Genomic DNA, 22,910 nt, shown 5'->3' on the forward strand with positions numbered 1-22,910 from the left:
TGAAAATATTATTTCTTTTGTTTATCATTTTTACAGTGCAAATATTTGTAATAAAAATAATATAAAGTGAGCACTGTACACTTTGTGTTCTGTGTTGTAATAGAAATCAATATATTTGAAAATGTAGAAAACATTCAAAAATATTTAATAAATTTCAGTTGGTATTCCATTGCTTAACAGTGCAATTAATCGTGATTAATTTTTTTTAAAATCACAATTAATTTTTGAGTTAATCACATGAGTTAACTGTGATTAATTGACAGCCTTAATAAAAAGGTAAATTTGGTGCCTTTCAACCTATTTGCATAGATTTCCATATACAACTGCTGTAATTACTCACAAAATAGTGGGTATCCTTGTACACATGTATGTTTTATGTGTAGATCTTCCATGTTATTAAATACTCAAAAGTTTTACATCTTATATATGTAAAAATATGAAAAAAGTTCCATTATTAAGTGCATCCATCCCTATCAATTTGTATGGGCAGAAATAACCGTGTTGAACATTTTCACAGAAACTCTGAAATAAGTAGAAACTGTCTTACATTGCAAACCAGGCCAGTGACATTAGATGGCATGAGTACTCTAAATGATAATCTATAGTATACTTGCCTGAATAGAGCTTTGAGATTTTCGGGTAGTTCTGTTCGACCAGCATATCCTGGGTTCATGGTAATAAATATCCCAACTGATGGTTTCAGTGTAATGTTTTCTCCAAGGAATAAAAATCTGCAATAGCCATGACATGATGTAAGTAAAATGACTTGCTATAATACTGCAGTTTGATTAGAGGCCAACAATTATTTCCATCTTTTAAAAAATCCAAAGAAAAACCTCGGAATGCAGAACTGCATTTGAAATGGAGAACAGATTGTCTGATTTAGGAAAAAAAAATCTGTGCAGGTAATTGTGACCAAGAAGAGGTATGTGGTAGGTTGTTATGGTGCTTCCCAATCCAAGAGAAAAAAATATAAGAAAGATACAGAAGGAAATGGGGCAGATCCTCAGCTGATATAAACCGTCATAGCTCCATTGACTTCAGTGGAATTAGGACAAAATCTACCACAGCCAAGGAACTGCTCCATAGTATGTAATAACTCTACATAGGGTGAAATCCTAAAGTTAAAGTGAATGGCAAAGCTCCCATTAACTTCAGTGGGGCCAGTATTTCACCCATATTCTAGGTGTTTTCTTCTTATAATTTTGGGGAGAGGGCTAATCTTAGATATTAAATAAGCTTCTAGGTATACATATATTACACACACACACACACGAATTTACAAGGGAGGGCTCAACATCTGTCCATAACAGGATTTTTAGAAATATACTTCTAAATTTTTGTACTTATGTCTTTGCAAAGGCCTATAAAAGAAATGACATTAAAATACTTACTTTTTCCTCTTATTTCTAATGGCATCGTGTATGGTCTTTACTTGCACTGCCACCACTGATAGGACTTCTACTGAAATTCGATTAAACTCATCAAAGCATCCCCAAGCACCTGTCTGGACCAGACCTTTATAGATGTTTCCTATGGACTAAAAGATAGAACCAGCCATTTAGTACTTATTTTCAGAAAGATTAAAGTTTTTGTAATGTATTGTATGTTAAAAAAATAAAATAGTACTGAAACCACTGTTTGATAAAATACCGTACCTTATAGTCCATCTGTTCAGAACAGTTGAAGACATAGACCATCATACCAAGGGCACGGCCCAGGTCTTTGGTGGTCTCTGTTTTGCCTGTGCCAGCTGGCCCTGCAGGAGCCCCACTCATTGTCAGGTGTAGAGACTGTGTTAGAGTAATGTAACACCTTTAAGCAATGAGACACAATTATTACTGCATGCAAAGAATGTTACTAACATGGTGGAGATTTTAAAACCACAAAAGCTGGGAAATTTAGGATATCACCAAAACCTTAATTGTATATGTTGTGCATATATGTTATAATAGGATCTTGCATGATATGGACCACGTAAAAAGTGAAGTGTGACATGTTAATTTGCAAATATTTATTTTACATATATAAGCCAATTGTGTAGAATGGTACATACACTAATTGCAATACTTGTCAGATTACACTGAGAACCTATAGCACATCAACTAGGGAATATTTTATTTTATCTATTTTACAAACACAAAGATCATACCATTTGTTTTATTTACACACACGCACATAAAGGTATTGCATTTGTCATATTAAGAAGGACCGTAAACACATTTATGAAAGAACACAGAGGTTTGCTATGGAAAATTTAACTTTGTATTCTATTAAATGGATCAAGCAGAGATAGTTCATTATTAACAGTCAGTACCTGTCAGTCAGAGGTGTAATAACTAGACGAGAGGTATTTCCCAAATACTCATAAAAGTACTGGAATTGAGCATCGCAAATGTTGGCAAGGCAGTGTTTCTGGGCCTCATCCCATCTATGGCGTAGTTGTGACAGCCAAGCAAAAGCTTGGGAACTAGTGACCTAAAACCATCGCACAAACATAGCGTCATGTGGAAGCTGTGGAGATGAAAGAAACCAGACACTCCCAAAAGATTTAACTGTCATCAGCAGGTTTCACACCTTGTCTTTTACAAGTAATTACTACTACACGCAATTATAAGGGATTATACTTACTTCCAGGCATGCTGAGAGCCATTGAACCAAATCGTAAACCCTGTATATAATGGAAACCACTTCAAGCCAGGGGGATGCAGCAGAACTCCCAGCATCCCGGTTCCAGCACCTATGATTACCTCCCAAACCCTTTTCATTCTCCATCCAATATAAGGTGATATGCATTCAGACCACTGACATGTATCTGTAACTTCAGTTTCACCAGAACAAAAGTTTTGTGTGTAGGAATATATTTATCCTGCAACCACCATGCTGACAGACAGGCCTCCAGTTCTGGAGGACTAAACAGAGATCAGAACAAAACAACTAATGGCTAAATAATCAAAGATGGAGAAGCTACATAGAGAAGCTACACAGAAAGACAGACTAGTTCCAGACATGCCTTCATGGAACCCATCATCTGAAGAACAGACTTGGCTTACCCAGGGATAACTTGCACTCATAAATTTTATGATCTAAGGTTCTGAAATGAACCCTTTGCTGATCAAAGTTTGAACCTGGTTTGAACCATCCTACAAATGGGTAAAAAAAAAAAGTTCTTGGTTTGATTCATCACCCAAGTATGAGACTCCAGAATGCAATGTACCACAGAGAGAGGTATGGCCAGAAGTTCAGTACATGGGTGGGAAGCAGGTAGTCCTTGTGCCCACAACTATATCATCTGCCCCTTCCTTATGCACTCATGCAAGCCTGGACACATGCTTGGCTTAAAGTTCTTTTCTTTTCTTTTTTTTCTTTTAAACCCTAAAACATTGTATGAAGAAAAAGTTACACCCTATAATTTACCTTTTGAGCAACAAGTTTTGCCACCACATCTCGAGCATGAACATCTATAGTGCAAATGGTCATGATCTTCTGTCTGTCACCTGAGGCAAGTTCTCCCAGCAACAAAGCAATGAGAGCGTTTAGCTGAGCAATCTAAAAAGATGACAATTTTGTTGCAACATTTCATTCCACTGCCCCAGTCACACCACTACAGGAGATACATTCTGCCTATATAATGAATTCAATTACCACATAAGCTATCTTGCACATGCATGGTTATAACTCGCCAAGTATGTTTGGAACACTGGATCAGTTCTGGGCATATCAGGAGTAAAAATATGGTGATTATTTGGAAGGCGTTTGGGGGAAAGGACTAGTTAGTTTGTCTAAAAAACAACTAATACAATAATGGCCCCAAACAGGAGCAGAAATGATTAAAGTGGTTCAGAGGAGTTAAATAGGACATTGGGATAAAGTTAAACAGAAACTTTTATAGTCAATATCAGGAAAACCTTCTAAATGGTGAGATCTATTAGACTGCAGAAACGCCTTTCAAGGAAAGGGGGGAAATGATTCTTTGCTTCAGACATTTTTACTGGACAAAGTACTTGAAAATATACTGTATGAAAGTACAATGGCTTGAGGTTTAAAGAAGTACAACAGAATGAATGGAGGAATTATTAAATGTGATATTAATGAAGTTACTTATAGCTGCACTGTGAAAATACCCTTAATGAATGTGTTTTCTTCAAAACACTTCACATTGATAGTAAAGAAGATCATAGCCTGTGGCTGGGCACATGTTTAATTAGGCAAACAGAACATTAATAGAGTGCATATAATGTATTGTGTAAGCGATGTATGATACAGCTGTGTTGGTCAGTGTTCAGACCCTACTATGAAAAAAGGATTCAAGAATGAATTAGACCTCAAAAGCTATGCTTTTTCATTATTAGCATAATGCAATTTAGCCATCAGCTTTCTTGTAGTCCCCAGATTTAAGGGTCTGGTAGTTATCTAAGTGATAACTTAGTGATGACTTTTGAGAATTACAATTGTAATTCCTAATTTGTTTACTTTATAGCAAGATTTTTTTTAAATGGGTTATTTACCTTGGGTTTAGGCTACCATACCATAACTTCATGGGATATACTAATCTGATTACAAAGGACATTTGAATGGCAAAATTTCAAGTTGAATTACTCTGCACCCTGATAAGTCTCAAACACTTCCCCCCACAAAAAAATGTTATTCATTTATAAAATCTTAGAAAGTTGCCTAATTTAGGGTGACCAGCTGTCCTGTTTTTATAGGGACAGTCCTGTTTTGGGGGATTTTTTCTTATATAGACGCCTTTTATCCCACACTCCCTGCCCCATTTGTTCACAGTTGCTATCCGGTCACCCTATCTAATGTATATAAGGTTCTCGGGTCCACTCCATGCTCTTAGGGGTGCAAAGGGAGCAAAATGCTCCCACAAGGGAGGGTGTCCCAGAGGGGGAATAACTGGAACACAGAGTAGTGGTGTATGGTGCCTAAAGACGAATCCCTGCTAGCTGGCACAGTTTAGAGTAGCCTGCTTCAGGGCCAGGGCTGAGAACCAAGGAATGGGCTCCTTGTGAGCACCCTTGCCATGTTCTACCGAGCAAAAGGACAAGAGGTACAGTATGTATCTGTTAGATGAAGAAATATCAAAAAACCATAGCAACTCATCAATTTTTAAGTAGACTTCTCTACCTCTTTCAAGGGGAGATGGAGGGATTCTGCTTAAAAATCGATGACACAATATCAGGCAGTGCTATGACTTACATAATTTGATGGGTTTGATTTTTTTCATTCTTAGCTGCAGATATGATGAAAAAATTATTTAGTTCTGACATATCATCCATTATAATCAAATCAGATCTAGTTTTTAAAAATTAAGCTATTTAATTTGAAAGTTTGAAAGAAAAAAGAATGCAAACATTAGAACACCATTTTAAAATGAGAATCATGGGTAACAGCATAGCTGCTATTAAAACACCAGGAAATACCCATTTGGGGACTGGAACTAAAACTAACCAAAGTTTCAAACTGAGCTCTGAGGGCTTATTGTCAAATCAAACCTAGCACGGTCCTAACAGACCCACAGGTTTTGGCTTCCTAACATATGCATTATTACCCTCCCACTCTTCAGGCACATATATGTATGGGCGTGTGCACCCTAATATCATGGTGGTCCAATCAAGTTTTTGTTGTCTACCAGTATTCAGTACATTTGAATTACTACATTTTCAAAATTACTAGTGATCTTTGGGTGTCCCAATTTTTGGGTGCTCAAGTTGAGATGCCTTACAATAGGAATAGCAGCAATTCTGGAATGCTGAATGACAGCAGATCCTTCCTAATTTTCAGAGAGTGGTGGTCAGCACTTTCTGAAAGCCAAGCCCCTGAAAGATGACTCAAGGTGCAGATCATACAACTAAGGCACCCAAAATCACCAATAGCTTTTGAAAATAAAAGCCCATATCACATTTTCTGAATAAATGCTCCCTCATCTGTCTTTAATTATCAAAAATACCTACCTCAAAGAACTGAATTTGGTATTATCTACGTTTCCAGATTTGAGACAGTTTTAGGTCACAAACTATCCATGTTTGAGAAATACTAATAATTATAGAAAAAAATCCTATAGTTTGTAGCACCTTGGCTTTTACTCTTCTTCTTGCTCCAAAATGAACCCACAGAAAGCTATAAGGGCAATTTTCATTGATCATCTATAGGGGAAGAGAGAATCAGAAGCAAGAGGCATATTTCCTTTTCTTCAGAGGATGGCAATAGCAGGTAGCCAATAAATAGTCTGACTAAAAAAAAAACATTTAACATGCCAGCGAAGCATTTCTGGGTGATCGGTACAGTATGAAAATGGAAACTTGTTTTCATACAATATAAGCAAGACATCAATACCTGTTTTTTATTGTAATCCTTCAGGGCCATTTCAAATCCCTCCTCCAGCCTGTTGAATGCTATTCCTACATCTGTTGTCCACCAGATTTGTGAGCTGGTAAGTGAAACTTGAGCTGGGTAGTCAAAAATCCATTGCTCTCTGGGCTTTTCTTCATAGGCAGCTATAGCCTGCATGATATGATGATGCACTGTTTTACACATGGTTTCTTCAAGTTGTTGTAACCAGGTCTCCACCTTTTGAAAAAAAGAGACATGCTGCATCAGAGTTCAGAATATTTTAATGAGGGAGAAGCTTCCTACTTTACTGGTATAATGAATAGTATTTAAACAGCTATTTGTCAAGGTATTTCTTTGCACTCATTAATAAAATAAAACACACACAAACCCTTTTTTCTACTTCCAATTAGAACCAGTTTTCTTTCCATGTTTCGCCCTGTTTTCATCATGGTTGTTTGGTATTGCAAGGCTATTTATGAGTGCTGCGATACAAGCATAGTGCCCTGCCCAGAAAAGTTCTTTATTATCTGAAGAACTGGTACAGAGTGGGCATTGGCAATGCAGTCTTCCTGATGTCACTCTTCCAACATGCAAAAACCTTGTTTTGGAGGAACCACCTTTAAGAGGCAAGTTGAGCCACCTTGCATGTTCAGTCTCTGGCTTCCCTACTCAGACAACCAACAAGGTTGCCAATTAGTGCCAGTTGTGAGAGCAGTTTTCTAATGTGAACTCTTGTCTAATATGGGCAGTGGATCAAGACCAACAAATTCTTGTCATTCAACCGTCACCAGATGGTAACTACTTTCAGATGCTACCCAACTAGATTCTGTGTGTATCCCATCATTAATCCTGTCCCACTTTTTTTTTTTTAAAAAAGAGTATGGAAACAATTATTGTGCAATGAACACCAAAGAACTACATGGGCTTAGAAAACCAGTCAAAATATTCGGCCGAAAAACTGGTGCTACAGATCTTGGCAGCCTCCTGTACAAAAAAAAGGAACATAACCATAAGAACACCAAATATAGGTGAAGCATTCTAGTCACATACATTTCCCCCTAAAATTAAACACATTTACAAGAATTATGGTGTATATTTAACAAGAACTATGTATTTTTTCTTCAGTTGGAAAACATAACTTTCTTTAAATTAGTGCTTGTAGTTTTAGCTAATAGTTATTTGTCTCCATGGTTTTCATTTCTCAGTTTCAGTAGCATTAAGGAATTTAACCTGATTGTCTGAAATTTAACCTTACTGAAAGAAAATTATTTTTGGGTGCGATAAAAGGCTTAAAATTAAGTTTGATCGCAGACTAATATCTGCTTACATGTTCTGTTTGTACTTACAGATTATGCAGTGTCAAGTGTCATTTCAACTTTCCTTGCCAAGTATACATGATCGCTAATTGAAGACATAAAATATTCTTTAAAGGTTTCAGGGTGTGCAACGGTATTTTCCAGTTTGACTGGTGCCTGTCTAAGTAGGGTGTGGGGAGAGGTAGAAGGAAATAGCACAAACTTACCTCAGAAAGCTGCATGACCTTCGATCCATCCTGTCCCCATCCCTTCCCAGCCACTGCTTTTTGAAAACCACCTACTTTCCCTATATTTGTTTCATGGAAGCTCCCATAATGTGTTTGGCAGCAAGAACAGCTCACATATATAGGGCTACAGGCTCATGCAGCAGCCCAGGGGATCCCTAATGGAAACCGCTTCTCTGAGCGGCATGTAAGTTTCTGTGAGTGGAGAACAAGGAAGGAAAACTACCCTGGAAGGAAAATGGGGAGGCTATCACCAAGGAAGAGAGGGAGGGAAAAAATATCACAACACTCAATCAAAACAAAAAGAGAACAGAAACAGAAAGGGATAAGAAGTGAGAAAATGGAGAGATGAAGGAAACTGGGCCAGGACATGAACAAGGATCCCTCATTAAGGCAACACCATCTGCCAATCCACACCACAAAAGACAGGGGAGAGCCTCTAACAATAAACGAAAAAGAAAATGACTGACATAAAGGTTGAGATAGAATCAACTAACTACTTCTCTCTCATTCCAGGCAACACACTGATGAGAAAGGAGATAACAATGCATTTTGATCAATAAGTGGCTTATATGGTGACGTTTCTACAATTATTGCAAAAATTAAAAGATCAAGACAGATATTTTGATTAAATGTGCTTGTTTCCCTATCAGTAGATTAGGGTTACACACACGCAAATCTAACAAGGGACAATGAGAGAGAAAAGGATCTGTTCTAAATAAATAAGGAACAAGGGTATTTGAAATCCAAAAAAAGAAGGAAAAAAAAAAAAAGACGTGTAGAAAGCCTTAAGATATGTGGATTTCCAAGTTGAAACTGTCCCAAAAACAGTTACATGGCTGAAAACACAGACAGATATTGATCTCGATAGCACTGAAGAATCACATGAAGATTAATTTCTCTAAAGTAGTTGACCGAAGCAGGCTTTCCATCTTGTTGTAACTCTCCTTTTCATACTAACCACATAACCAAAAGTAGTTTTTGTGCACAAACAACACACAAGTAGCTTCTACTTTGCATTTGTCCCTTTTGTTTTTGGGCTCTATTACCTTGACTCATTTTTTATTTGTTGCCCATACTTGCCTTTACTCAGAGCCGCTGGGCTCAAAATTTATGGTGCATATTTTTTTGACAGCACATGTGGTGTTATTAGGTTTCCCAGACATCTAATGTAACATAACCTGTCTTTTAGATAGCCCCAAGTGTCTAAACACAGCATGTCTTCCTACTTTCTACTATTAAATATATTTTGGAACATAAATGTCAATAAGTATGCTCAGGAAGAGGAGATTACTTACTGTAACTGAAGATTCTTCAAGATGAGTGGTCCCTATTTGGATTCCAGATGTGGGTGTTCATGCATACCATGTGCTGGAGCTAGAACTGTTTGTAGAAATGTCCACTGACCCGTATGTGCATCGTGCATTGACCACAAGGCACATCCAAGGTTTTAAGAGGCTGAGCGGGTCGATGCCGCTCCAGGTCCCTCTTACCCACAAACAATGGGAGGCAGCAGCAGAGGGTACGGAGGACAGGTATTGGAATCCAAATAGGAACCACACATCTTGAAGAACCTCCAGTTACAGTAAGTAACCTGCTCTTCTTCTTCGAGTAATGGTCCTTATATGGATTCCAGATGTGGGAGAGTAGCAAGCAGTGCTTAGCGTGGAGGTGGGTTCACAGACTTGCAAGCAGTCTGTAGGATGGCGTGGCCAACTGCTGCATCCGCCACAGGGGTGTCCTGCCACAGTATGCTCATGAGAAAGGCCAACATGGCCACAAGCACCCACGTGGAGTCGGCTATGACTCCGGGGGCGGGGGAGAGAAATGTGAGAGAGCACCTAGTGTTCCTCAGTACAACGGGAGAGCCATTTGGAGAGATGTTGCAAGGAGAGGGCATGGCCCCGGCAGTGCTCCATGATGGTGAGGAAGAGCCAGGGCGAGACATGGAAGGTGCGGGTGCGATGGAGATAAAAGGCCAGTGCCTGGCAGACATCAAGGAAGTGCAGTGTTTGTGCCCTGGGGGAGATGTGCAGATTAGGGTAGAAGATTGGAAGGTGTATGCACTGGTTTAGGTGGAACAGGGAGGCCATCTTGGGGAGAAATTTGGGGTATGTTGCGGTTCAAATACAAGACAGGACAAGCTTTAAGCAAGCAAGCAGGCTGGTCTGCCAATGGGCTGGTCCGCCTGTCAGCTTTTCCACCCTCTCCTTTCTTTCTCTCTCTCCCCCTGCGCACTACATACTCCAACAGATAAAAGAAATACACTGGCTTTGTATAATATTCTTATTTACCAATTTCTATCTACCGCATTCCTTGCCCTCGGGCCTTGAGCCCAGTTCTGGGAGGCTTCCCACAGTTCATGTCATCTGGGCGAGATTCCAAGGTTCATGCCCTTGAGAGGAGCCATGTGTGCACTGCTCCTACACAACACTCCGGGTATGCTCTGAATGTTGCCAAGTGCATGAACCTTGCATGAATGCTACATCCCCTCCTTTTTTGTTTATTTGTGCTCGGCCATCTAATGGTAGCCATCAATTTGCTTTTGCAAGCCATATTAACTCCTGGACAGACAAGGTATAACTCATGGAGCCTGCCAGGGCGGGTCTCGACGAAGCCTTAACAAAAAGGAAATACATTGCACACAGCAACAGCAAAAAAATAAGCCCAAGAAGGTAAAGTGTAGTTGGCCGGGCCCCAATTAGCCATGCTAGAGTACTGGGAAGAGAGGTTCGCGTAAGCAGTGAGCATCATCTCATTCCCTATTTCCTCAGAGTGATGACATACTGGAATAAGGCACGTACCTAACAATTCTTCAGCTGCTACAAAATCAAACAAACAAAAGTGGGTAACATTTGCTATTCAAGCTAATCTTTCCCATAGGTTTTATGTCATTCGGGCCCGTAACGGAGGAGGCGCTACCGAGTCAACCCCTACAGGAAATAGCAGGCACATAAGGCACACAATCAATACAGAATTAGCAGTGATTTGGGCGAGAATGGCCACAAACAGAGTCTCAGGAGTCTCTGGCTGTTGGTTTGCTGCCAGTCTTCGTTGAGCCGCGGCGACCAATGCTTTCACTGCTCCCCATGTCACGGGCTGGCTTGGGACGCTACGTCTCCTCCGTCTCCGTCCCGCCATTGTCGACCCGGGAGGCACCGCATTCTCCTCCAAGGTCAGCTGAAACTCCGGTATGGGGTTCAACAGCCCATGGTGCCACGCCATGCTGTTTCAGTGCCGGTCGCACACACCAGGCCGGAACCCACAACGGTCCTGCAGGGAGACACACAGCAGCATATCCCCGACCCCAAGTAATTAAAGGTACTGGGCCCAACCATTGCGGATCGGGCAGCTGACGGTAATAGACACGCGGTCTTTCCAGTACCTCGGACTTATGAAAATGCCGATCCGCGGGGGTCTGCTGATCTGCATTCAGCATTAAATTATTTAAAGTAAACAAAAGGATATGCAATTGTTGCTGAATATTTCCTAAGGTTCAGAGACGCAGCTCCCCTTGTTTTAATTGTTTGTCAAGCGACGTTTTTAGCGTGCAATTTGCACGTTCAACAATAGCTTGGCCTGTGGAATTATAAGGGATCCCGTGTTTGAGACGGACGTCCCATTGGGCACAAAAGGTGGATAGGGCTGTGGAGCAATAGGCTGGGGCATTATCCGTTTTTATCTGGCTCGGGTGACTCATAACAGCAAAACAGGCTAGCAAATGGTGAATAACTTTGGGAGTGTCTTCCCCACGCTGTGGGGTCGCCCAGAGAAATCCCGAATAGGTATCAATGGAAACATGTAAAAACGAATAGGGGCGGAATTGTGGCACGTGAGTGACATCCATTTGCTACAGCTGATTCGCTGCAGTACCTCTGGGGTTAACGGCATAAGAAAAGGCACAGTGGGGGCAGGAACGAACAATAGAACGTGAATGATCAGCAGGAATGTGAAACTGTCGGGCCAAAACAGAGGCAGACTGATGAAAAAAAGAATGGCTTTCAAGGGGTCAGAAAAAAGGGAATTTACCTGACCACGTAATGCACGATCAGCGTGCGCATTACCTTCAGTGAGCAGCCCAGGCAGAGGGGTGTGACTGCGAATATGAGCAACAAAATAAGGGAAATTACGAGTGGTGAGGAGATACTGTAAGGACAAAAACAGGTGAAGAAGGTCCGCATTGACCTGAGGGGTAATAAGGGCAAGGGGTAAATGATCAATTACCTGATAAACATAATGCGTGTCCACGATTAAATTAAAGGGACAATCAGCAAAAAGTTGAAAGGCCAAAATAACAGCAGCCAGTTCTGAGCGCTGCGCGGAACGCTGGGGCAACGTAAAACGAGAATGCCAACGAGGGGGGTCACCTAACTGATAGGTGACAACACCGCGATGTGGAGAGCCATCAGTAAAAAGAGTGATAGCTGAAACAATAGGTCGAGAGCGGCTAAGATGATGTACGATTAGTGGTACCTTTTGTGTGATCACCAACCGAGGATCTTTTGGGGGATTATAGGAGATCTCTCCCACATAATCACAAAGAGCAACCTGCCAAGCCAAGGAGGTGTGATACAAGGAATCAAATTCACTACATGATAAGGGGAAAACAATGGCAACTAAATCAGTGCCCGTGAGTTGCACTGCACGGTGGCAGGCTTTACGAACAAGATCGGACAGGGCGTCTAAATAAGGATAAATGTTCCGAGGAGGAGTGGATGACAAATATATCCACTCTATGATAGAGACGGCTATGTCTGTACGAGGTACAAGCAGAGCAGCAGTAGGCGTATGAGGGGTGGCAAGGAGAACCAACCGCAGGGGACGAACCTCAGTAAGTCTATCCACAAACTGCTGACTCAACACTGCATTGATGTGTCGAATGCAGGCAAAGTGCTCCTCAGTGATGGCAATAACTGCGCCCAGTGCCCGAGCTCCACGTAGGAGCTCGAACAACGGCTGCAGCATCGATGTGGGGAGACGGAAGTAGGGTCGAATCCAATTTAAATGACCCAAAATTTGTTGTAATTGAACGAGGGTTAGGGGTTGGGGTAGAACCACTTCCGGGCGAACAGGGGCAGCATAGGTTTGTAAAACCTTATGCCCGAGATATTGGTAGGGATAAGAGCGTTGGATTTTTTCTAGTGCCACTAACAGGCCATTTTGGCCGAGAATCTGGGACAAATATTCAAGCTGTTGTGCTGTGACCTGGGGACCGCTAAGCAAAATGTCATCCATATAATGGTAGACCTTTAGTGTGGGGTATCGGGCACGAAAAGGGGCGAGGGCCCGATCCACAGAAAGTTGACACAAGGTTGGACTATTTTGCATTCCCTGGGGCAAGACCTTCCACTGATACCTTTAAGAGGGTCGCTGATTATTATATTCTGGCACCGTAAACGCGAATTTTTCGCGATCTTGTGGGCAAAGCGGGATTGTGAAAAAACAATTTTTTAAATCACACACACAAAGCTGATTGGTTTGAGGAATTAAATTCGGGTTCGGCAACCCAAACTGCAAGGGGCCCATGGGTTGGATGCATTTATTTCCCTTAAATTGTGTAACAGCCTCCATGCACCAGATTTTTTCTTAATAACGAACACCGGGGTGTTCCCAGGACTAGTGGAGCTCTCCAAGTGCTGTGCATGCAAATGTTGTTGTACAAGTGAATGAAGTGCTTTCAGTTTTTCTAGGGGGAGGGGCCACTGGTCAATCCATACAGGCTCTAAGGATTGCCATACCAATGGTAATGCAGAGGGCAAGGTGGGTGGGGGAGGGTTTTGGGCCATTATATATTAATATCGAGGGTGGTGTCCAGCTTTACAAGTAAGTCACGGCCCCAAATATTGAGGTGGACAGGGAGCACAAAAGGGCGGATCGTAGCAAGGGCACGGCCTCCTGGTTTAGAGACTGACCCAAGACCCTGGGTTCGGGGGGGACCCGTCGTGCGGTTTCCCGACCCGCTACGACACTGATTAGCCCAGTGATAGCCCTTCCAACACTTGGGGCACTTCTTTGAGGAGCGAGCGGGCGCCGTCGATGAGCGGCACTCCCGCTGAAAGTGACCCTCCTTACCACAGCGATAACAACGCTTCCCCTGCTTCCCGCTTTTCCGCAGGGCGGCGGCCAGAACTCCAGCTTTATGTGCCTGAGTTTCGATGTTTTGGCACGCCCACAGCATGTCCGACAGCTCTAGAATGCCAGCAGTTTGTGCCGCCTGGAGAGCACGGCGGCAATCCTCGTTCTCATTTTCAGCCGCCATTTTTAACAGAATCTCCTGAGCTGCTGCAGGGCTATCCACCTGTCGGAGGATAGCCTCCTGCAATCTGTTGGTAAAATCCATAAAGGACTCTGATGCACCCTGACGGATACTGGCAAAGCTTTTAGTAGGCCTGCCTGAATCCGGGACCTTCCGGAAGGCATGCTGAGCGCAGGTGGAAATAATGGGGAAGACTGCCTGAGGGAGTTGAGACTGCATCTGAATGGTAGCAAACTGGCCCTCCCCTGCTAACTGCTCGTAAGCGACACCTTGCACTATATATACCTGGGCTTGGCGTTCCGCCATCTGCCGATAGTCACTAAGCCAAATAACATACTGACTGGGCGTCAGCATCATGTGCAACAGCGCCTTCCAATCTTCAGGGACCAGGGTGTACCCAGTATCTAGCCCTTCAAGGAGACCACGTACATACGTGCTAGTGAGGCCGAACTCGCGAATCGCTTTCTTTACCTCTCTGATCACCGAGTAAGGCAAACTGACCCAGTTTGCAAGCTGGTTGCCCTGGCCATCATCCTGCCAGGTCACCGGGCAAACTGAGACCAGATCAGCTAATTCCTCTGCTGTAAGATCTGGGCGAGTCTTCGCTGCATGTACCATTTGTTGCAACAGCGAAAGCCCCTGAGCAGACGCGGATGACCCCCCGGGGGCTCCCAGAGCATGGGGCCCCATGGGGGGACGGCGACCACTCACCGGCTCCAGATGGGAAGTCAAAGGAGGCGGCAGTAATTGAGGCACTGGGGGCGAAGCAGTGGGAGGGATGGCTGCAGGAGCGGACGGGGGTGGCGAGATCGGCAGCCCCTCTATTGGCGCGGGAGAGGGTCTTTCCGAGGCGACACGCTGTATCGCATCGCCAGGAGGGGGGATGGCTGCAGGAGCGGACGGGAGTGGCGAGATCACCAGCCTCTCTACTGGCGTTTCCGAGGCAACACGCTGTATTGCGTCGCGGCAGAGGTGCCAGGCATGTAAAGCCTGCACGGGTGCCCAAGGCTCTTTGTGCAATGTCTGGCCCAACCGCTCCCAGTCCGCTAGCTTAAGAGTTCTGGCTTCAGGATACCACGGGCATTGGGCACTCACCTTCTGTAGCAGGAGAGTGAGTTCTCGAGCGGGGCAGTCATGCTGAGCCTTACGCAGCAAATACTGTAGCTCATTACGGTGTTGCACTTGCAAAGCAGAGAGGGAGCTTCCCATACTTACCACAACGAAAAATACTCACCGGGATCCGCGAGGCGGATGAGTGACGCGTCTGAAACCCTTGCCGGGCGAGGTGAGTGCTGAGGGCCCCATGTTTGGGCGCCAGTTGTTGCGGTTCAAATACAAGACAGGACAAGCTTTAAGCAAGTAAGCAGGCTGGTCTGCCGATGGGCTGGTCCGCCTGTCAGCTTTTCCACCCTCTCTCCCCCCGCGCATTACATACTCCAACAGATAAAAGGAATACACTGGCTTTGTATAATATTCTTATTTACCAATTTCTATCTACCGCATTCCTTGCTCTCGGGCCTTGAGCCCAGTTCTGAGAGGCTTCCCACGGTTCATGTCATCTGGGCGAGATTCCAAGGTTCATGCCCTTGAGAGGAGCCGTGTGTGCACTGCTCCTACACAACACTCCGGGTGTGCCCTGAATGTTGCCAAGCATATGAACCTTGCATGAATGCTACAGGGATGCAGGACAGTTTCCTAGCACTTTGTGAAGGAGAGTAAAGGGCAGGTTGGTCATTATGCTGCCAGCTCACTAACCCATCGTGCTGAGGTGATAGCCACCAAAAAGATCACTTTCATGGCAAGATGGGTGAGAGAGCAGGTTAAGATGGGTGAGAAGAATGGTTTAAGTGGCAAAGAGTCCTGTAGCACCTTTTAGACTAACAGACGTATTGGAGCATAAGCTTTTGTGGGTGAATACCTACTTCGATGCATGTACAAGGATGGTTTAGTGAGGGCAAGGGAGGATGAGATTCAGGTCCTAAGAGGGGGTAGGCTTCCACATGGATGGGAAGACATTTAGAAGACTGTGAAAGAAGTGGGCAGTGCTTGGGTGAGTGAAGATGGAAAACCCATCCACAGTGGGGAGAAAGGCACTGCGTGTCGCCAGGTGGACATGGACAGAGGAATGTGTGAGGCCCATCTGTCAAAGGTGCAGAAGGTAGGCCAGGAGCATGGGAATGGAGACGGAAGTCCAGAGGATAGTAGTGGTGGTGCACCCAGTCGGTGAAGTGTCATCATTTAGCTTGGTAGCGGGATCTAATAGATGACCAACTGCTGTAGTGAGGATGTCATGCACAGGGGCAGAGCACTCCCTGTCTACACATGAGCCTCATCCAAATACCAGGCCGTGAGGTGGAGCTGTATGCCTGTGAGAGAAGATTCAGGAGGGTGGAAAGGCAGATTTAAGGGGCAAGTGAAGAGGTGGAGGAGATGGTGAACCAATACTGGCAAGGCCAGGAGGAGGCTATGAGAATGACGGTAACATGATCCCATCGCACCTTGTGCAGGATTTGCAGGAGCAGGGAAATGGGCAGGAAGGTATAGCAGAGTTCGGTGGTCCAGAGAAGGAGAAGGTATCACCCTGTGATCCCGGTCCAAGGGCTCCTCTGGAGCAGAAAAGGGGATATTTGTGGTTTGTGGCTGTCGCCTGGTATGCCCCATTGGCAAAAGACCAAGCGAAGCATGGGTTCATGGAGCTTACACTCGTGATTTGCATAGAAGGACCTGCTGAGCATGTCTGCCAGAGAGTTGCTGGTGCCTGGGAGGTGCATGGCATGAAGGGTGACCTTGTGCCGGAGGCACCAGTTCAGGAGGAGGATGGCCTCCGTGCAGAGGGAGGGGGACCGGGCACTGCCTTGATTGTTGAACTATACAATCACCATTTTGTTGGACTGCAGTTTCATAGATTCATAGATACTAAGGTCAGAAGGGATCATTATGATCATCTAGTCCGACCTCCTGCACAACGCAGGCCACAGAATCTCACCTACCCACTCCTGCAATAAACCTCCCACCTATGTCTGAGCTATTGAAGTCCTCAAATCGTGGTTTAAAGACTTCAAGAAGCAGAGAATCCTCCAGCAAGTGACCCGTGCCCCATGCTGCAGAGGAAGACGAAAAACCTCCAGGGCCTCTTTCAATCTGCCCTGGAGGAAAATTCCTTCCCGACCCAAAATATGGTGATCAGCTAAACCCTGAGCATATAGGCAAGATTCACCAGTCAGATACCCAGAAAAGGATTTTCTGTAGTAACTCAGATCCCATCCCATCTAACATCCCATCACAGGCCATTGGGCCTATTTACCATGAATATTTAAAGATCAATTAATTACCAAAATCATGTTATCCCATCATACCATCTCCTCCATAAACTTATCGAGTTTAATCTTAAAGCCAGATGATCTTTTGTCCCCACTGCTTCCCTTGGAAGCCTATTCCAAAACTTCACTCCTCTGATGGTTAGAAACCTTCGTCTAATTTCAAGTCTAAACTTCCCAATGACCAGCTTATATCCATTTGTTCTCGTGTCCACATTGGTACTGAGCTTAAATAATTCCTCTCCCTCTCCGGTATTTATCCCTCTGATATATTTATAGAGAGCAATCATATCTCCCCTCAACCTTCTTTTAGTTAGGCTAAACAAGCCAAGCTCCTTGAGTCTCCTTTCATAAGACAGGCTTTCCATTCCTCGGATCATCCTAGTAGCCCTTCTCTGTACCTGTTCCAGTCTGAATTCATCCTTCTTAAACATAGGAGACCAGAACTGCACACAGTATTTCAGATGAGGTCTCACCAGTGCCTTGTATAACAGTACTAAAACCTCCTTATCTCTACTGGAAATACCTCGCCTGATGCATCCCAAGACCGCATTAGCTTTTTTCACAGCCATATCACATTGGCAGTTCATAGTCATCCTATGATCAACCAATACTCCAAGGTCCTTCTCCTCCTCCATTACTTCTAATTGATGCGTCCCCAGCTTATAACTAAAATTCTTGTTATTAATCCCTAACTGAATAACCTTACACTTCTCACTATTAAATTTCATCCTATTACTATTACTCCAGTTTACAAGGTCATCCAAATCTTCCTGTATGATTTCCCGGTCCTTCTCTAACTTGGCAATACCTCCCAGCTTTGTATCATCTGCAAACTTTATTAGCACACTCCCACATTTTGTGCCGAGGTCAGTAATAAAAAGATTAAATAAGATTGGTCCCAAAACCGATCCCTGAGGAACTCCACTGATAACCTCCCTCCAGCCTGACAGTGCACCTTTCAGCAGGACCTGCTGTAGTCTCCCTGTTAACCAATTCCTTATCCACCTTTCAATTTTCATATTGATCCCCATCTTTTCCAATTTAACTAATAATTCCCTATGTGGCACGGTATCAAATGCCTTACTGAAATCTAGGTAAATTAGATCCACTGCGTTTCCTTTGTCTAAAAAAATCTGTTACTTTCTCCAAGAAGGAGATCAGGTTGGTTTGGCACGATCTACCTTTTGTAAAACCATGTTGTATTGTGTCCCATTTACCATTGATCTCAATGTCCTTAACTACTTTCTCCTTCAACATTTTTTCCAAGACCTTGCATACTACAGATGTCAAACTAACAGGCCTCTAGTTACCCGGATCACTTTTTTTTTTTCCTTTCTTAAAAATAGGAACTATGTTAGCAATTCTCCAGTCATACGGTACAATCCCGGAATTTACAGATTCATTAAAAATTCTTGCTAATGGGCTTGCAATTTCATGTGCCAATTCCTTTAATATTCTTGGATGAAGATTATCTGGGCCCCCCGATTTAGTCCCATTAAGCTGTTTGAGTTTCGCTTCTACCTCAGATATGGTAATATCTACCTCCATATCCTCATTCCCATTTGTCATGCTACCATTATCCCTAAGATCCTCTTTAGCCTTATTAAAGACTGAGGCAAAGTATTTGTTTAGATATTGGGCCATGCCTAGATTATCCTTGACCTCCACTCCATCCTCAGTGTTTAGCGGTCCCATGTCTTCTTTCTTTGTTTTCTTCTTATTTATATGGCTGTAGAACCTTTTACTATTGGTTTTAATTCCCTTTGCAAGGTCCAACTCTACTTGACTTTAGCCGGTCTCACTTTATCCCTACATGTTCTGACCTCAATAAGGTAGCTTTCCTTGCTGATCCCTCCCATCTTCAACTCCCTGTATTAAATATTAAATGCTTTCTGCTTTTTCTTAATCACCTCTCTGAGATGCTTGCTCATCCAGCTTGGTCTACAACTCCTGCCTATGAATTTTTTCCCCTTTCTTGGGATGCACGCTTCAGTTAGCTTCTGCAGCTTTGATTTAAATAATCCCAGGCCTCCTCTGCCTTTAGATCCATAAATTCTTCAGGTAAATCCACTTCCCTAACTAATTTCCTTAATTTTTGAAAGTCAGCCCTTTTGAAATCAAAAACCCTAGTTGCAGATTTATTTTTGTTAATCCTTCCGTTCAGTTTGAACTGAATTAGCTCATGATCACTTGAACCAAGGTTGTCCCCTACAACCATTTCTTCTATGAGGTCCTCACTACTCACCAAAACCAAATCTAAAATGGCATCCCCTCTAGTCGGTTCAGCAACTACTTGATGAAGGAATCCATCAGCTATCACATCTAGGAAAATCTGAGCCCTATTATTATTACTAGCGCTCGTCCTCCAGTCTATATCTGGGAAGTTAAAGTCTCCCATTATCACGCAGTTTCAATTAGTATTTACTTCATTAAAAACATTGAAGAGGGCTCTATCCATATCCAAATTAGATCCTGGCGGTCTATAGCACACCCTAAGCACTATCCCAGCGGAGGCTCTAGTAGTTTTCTTCCCCAATGTAATTTTTACCCAGACAGACTCTGTCTTATCCATTCCATATTTCTTTAAATTCTACCTCATCACTGATATACAATGCTACTCCACCACCTTTACCTTTATTTCGGTCTTTCCTAAACTGCACATACCCTTCAATACCTGTAGTCCAGTCATGACTACTATTCCACCATGTTTCTGTTTTCTCTATAAAATCTGGTTTCACTTCCTGCACCAGTAGCTCTAGTTCCTCCATTTTGTTACTGAGGCTCCCCGCACTGGTGTACAAACATCTTCATTTTTGCTGTTTGGCCTCGCTCACATTCTGTACCCTATTAGGCACGGTCATTCTACAGCCAGTATAACCTATTAGACTGGAATCCACACTGCCCTTCCTCCTTATATACATTCTCCTACCCACGGCTGTATCCTTTCTTACTTCATTTTCTTCCCTCACAATGCTAAAATCCGGCGTGGAGATTACCTGGACATCTCCCCACCATCTCTCCCAAATTCCTAGTTTAAAGCTCTCAATCAGTTGTGCCTGCCTCCATCCTAGAAGTCTATTTCCTTCCCTACTCAGATGAAGTCCATCCTGAGAGAAATGTCCTCTGTCCATGAATGCCTCCCAGTGGCCATACATCCCAAAGCCCTCCTTATAGCACCACTGCCTAAGCCATCTGTTGATAGTCATAATCTTGTCACACCTTTGTTGCCCGTCTCTAGGAACAGACAGAATCCCACTAAAGATCACCTGAGCCTCGATTTCCTTAAGCGTCTTCCCCAGCCTAATATAGTCTCCCTTAACACTTTCCAGCGAGAATCTAGCCGTATCATTTGTTCCCACATGAAGGATAATTAGGGGATTCTTTCCTGCTCCCTTTAGGATCCTTTTCAACTTCAGGTCTACATCCTGTATCTTAGCACCTGGAAGACAGCACACCCTTCTATTCTCTGGATCAGCTCTGGTTACAAGCCTGTCTATTCTTCTCAGTAAAGAGTCCCCAATCACATAGATCTGCCTTTTCCAGGTGACGATGCTATTCTCCTATCTATCAGTCTATCCCCTGTTCCCTCTGGCTGCAAGTTCTTTCCATTCCTATTCTCCCTTGTGATCCTCTTCAACCCATCCTGTATCCTCCTGGGGCTCATATTTGGTGTAGTCTCCAGTGACACTTCCCCTTTTCCTATAGGACTAGCCACTCTTCTCTTCTTCCTTGCCTTTCCACCTTCAGTGACTACCTGCTGAGCCCCTTCTTCATTTTCCAACTCTGCAAACCTGTTCTTAAGCTCAGTTGAACGTGGCAGGATCTGATAAGGGGCAGGAAAGCCTGATAGGCCAGGTGGGCAGCCTGAAATGCCAATATATTGATGTGCATCCATGCTACTTGCAGTGTCCAGATGCCTTGAGCCAAACAGCCCTCCAGATCAGCACCCCACCCGACAAGGGAGATGTCCGTGGTGAGAGTGGTGCGGGGAGAGCGAACAGGATGCCATCTAGGACCTTTGATGGGTTCGTCCACCACATGAGGGAAGCTAGAACAGAAAGGGGAAGCAGAATATGCTTGCCCAAGTGGTCCATCTGAACCATCTTGTAAATCTACTGGAGCTACAGTTGGAGGAAGCAGATATGCAGGCAGGCACGAGGAGTAATGGAGGTGCAGGCTGCCATGCAGCCAAGGAGGGAAAGGCACTGGCGAAGTCGCGTATGAGGCGACTTTGCCCTTTGGCGGCACGAAGTAATAAGGGGAATAGAATCCACGGCCATGGTAATGGTGGCGGATGCATTCGACGGAGCCCCTCCAGAGGAGTGTCTGTGCCTCTTCTTAGAGGAAACTATGACAGGAAGGATCCCCACAACGGGTGGGTGACATGGGGGGGGGGGACGAGTGGAACTCTATCTAGTACCTGACAGATGACGTCAAGTACCCATTGATCAGTGGTGATCTTGCCCCAATTGTGGGTGAACACGGCAAGACAGCCCCTGAAGATGATATGGGATGCTGCAGGAAGGGTGTGAGGTGGTTCATGGGTCTTGAAGGGGCAATCAAAAGGGCTGCTTGGATGACAGTGAAGTTGGGCCGAGGCAGTGGAAGTGGCAGAATAATGGGGTCACTGGGTATGTTGGCAATGGTGAGAGGCCTTCCATGAATATTGAAAGTAGGGCTGGTAGGTGGATCAGAGATGGGGGTGGAAAGACGGTCTCTGCTGTCAGTAGGTCGGAGCCAGGGTGTAAATGCTGAGTGAACGTACGGTGGCATGGGAATTCTTTAAAAGAGTGGAAGGATTTGTCCATACTGTGGCTGAAAAGCTTGTGGTTGTCAAAGGAGAGGTCCTCAAGGGTTGTCTGGACCTCCTTAAGGAAGCTGGAGGGCTGGAGTCAAGAATTCCGGCGGAGAACGACAGCAGTTGCCAGAGCGTAGGATGCAGTGTCAAGGGCATTGACTTGCAGCCTGAAGGGCCACCTTGGCGATGAGCTTACCCTCATCAAGTAACACCTGCAAGTCCTGCTGTTTGTCCACCAGAAGGGCTGGAACTCTGCTAGCTTAGAATAGGATAGGAAATCATATTTTGCCAAGATGGCTGGTAATTGACAGGGAAGTAAATCTTGCACCCCGAAAAGTCCAACTTCTTTGCCACCCAGACTGGAGGAGTGGCCTTGAGGTGTTGCTGTCGGGCATACTCAGTCGCTGCATGGACCACAAGCGAATTGGGAGGGGGATGAGTGAATAGGAAATCCATACCTTTAGATAAGAGGAAGTAGCGGCATTCAGCGTGCTTCAGGGTGGGAACACAGGAAGCCGGGGTGTGTCAGACTGCCTGGGCTGGATAGAGGATGGCCTCATGTATCAGGAGAGCAGTCCGGGAGGGCCCTGACCATGGGTGGCACGTGATTCCTCCATTTGGGAAGGCTGGATGTGCGCGGACCATGGCCCCAGACCA

General features: G+C 44.1%; 1 protein-coding gene across 1 annotated transcript in view; it reads right to left on the reverse strand.

The window, feature by feature from the left end:
• The window catches only part of DNAH11 (dynein axonemal heavy chain 11), a 285,994-nt gene that overhangs the window by 176,686 nt on the left and 86,398 nt on the right, over window positions 1-22,910 (reverse strand). The window contains exons 30-35 of the mRNA XM_048838362.2: window positions 6,343-6,576; window positions 3,418-3,549; window positions 2,318-2,478; window positions 1,659-1,815; window positions 1,395-1,540; window positions 615-731 (exon numbers count right to left, since the gene is read on the reverse strand). Coding sequence (XP_048694319.2) covers window positions 615-731; window positions 1,395-1,540; window positions 1,659-1,815; window positions 2,318-2,478; window positions 3,418-3,549; window positions 6,343-6,576 — 947 coding nt within the window. The remainder of the gene's footprint in view (window positions 1-614; window positions 732-1,394; window positions 1,541-1,658; window positions 1,816-2,317; window positions 2,479-3,417; window positions 3,550-6,342; window positions 6,577-22,910) is intronic.

The sequence above is a fragment of the Caretta caretta genome, chromosome 2, assembly GCF_965140235.1.
Source record: "Caretta caretta isolate rCarCar2 chromosome 2, rCarCar1.hap1, whole genome shotgun sequence".
In the NCBI taxonomy this organism is placed as follows: Eukaryota; Metazoa; Chordata; order Testudines; family Cheloniidae; genus Caretta; species Caretta caretta.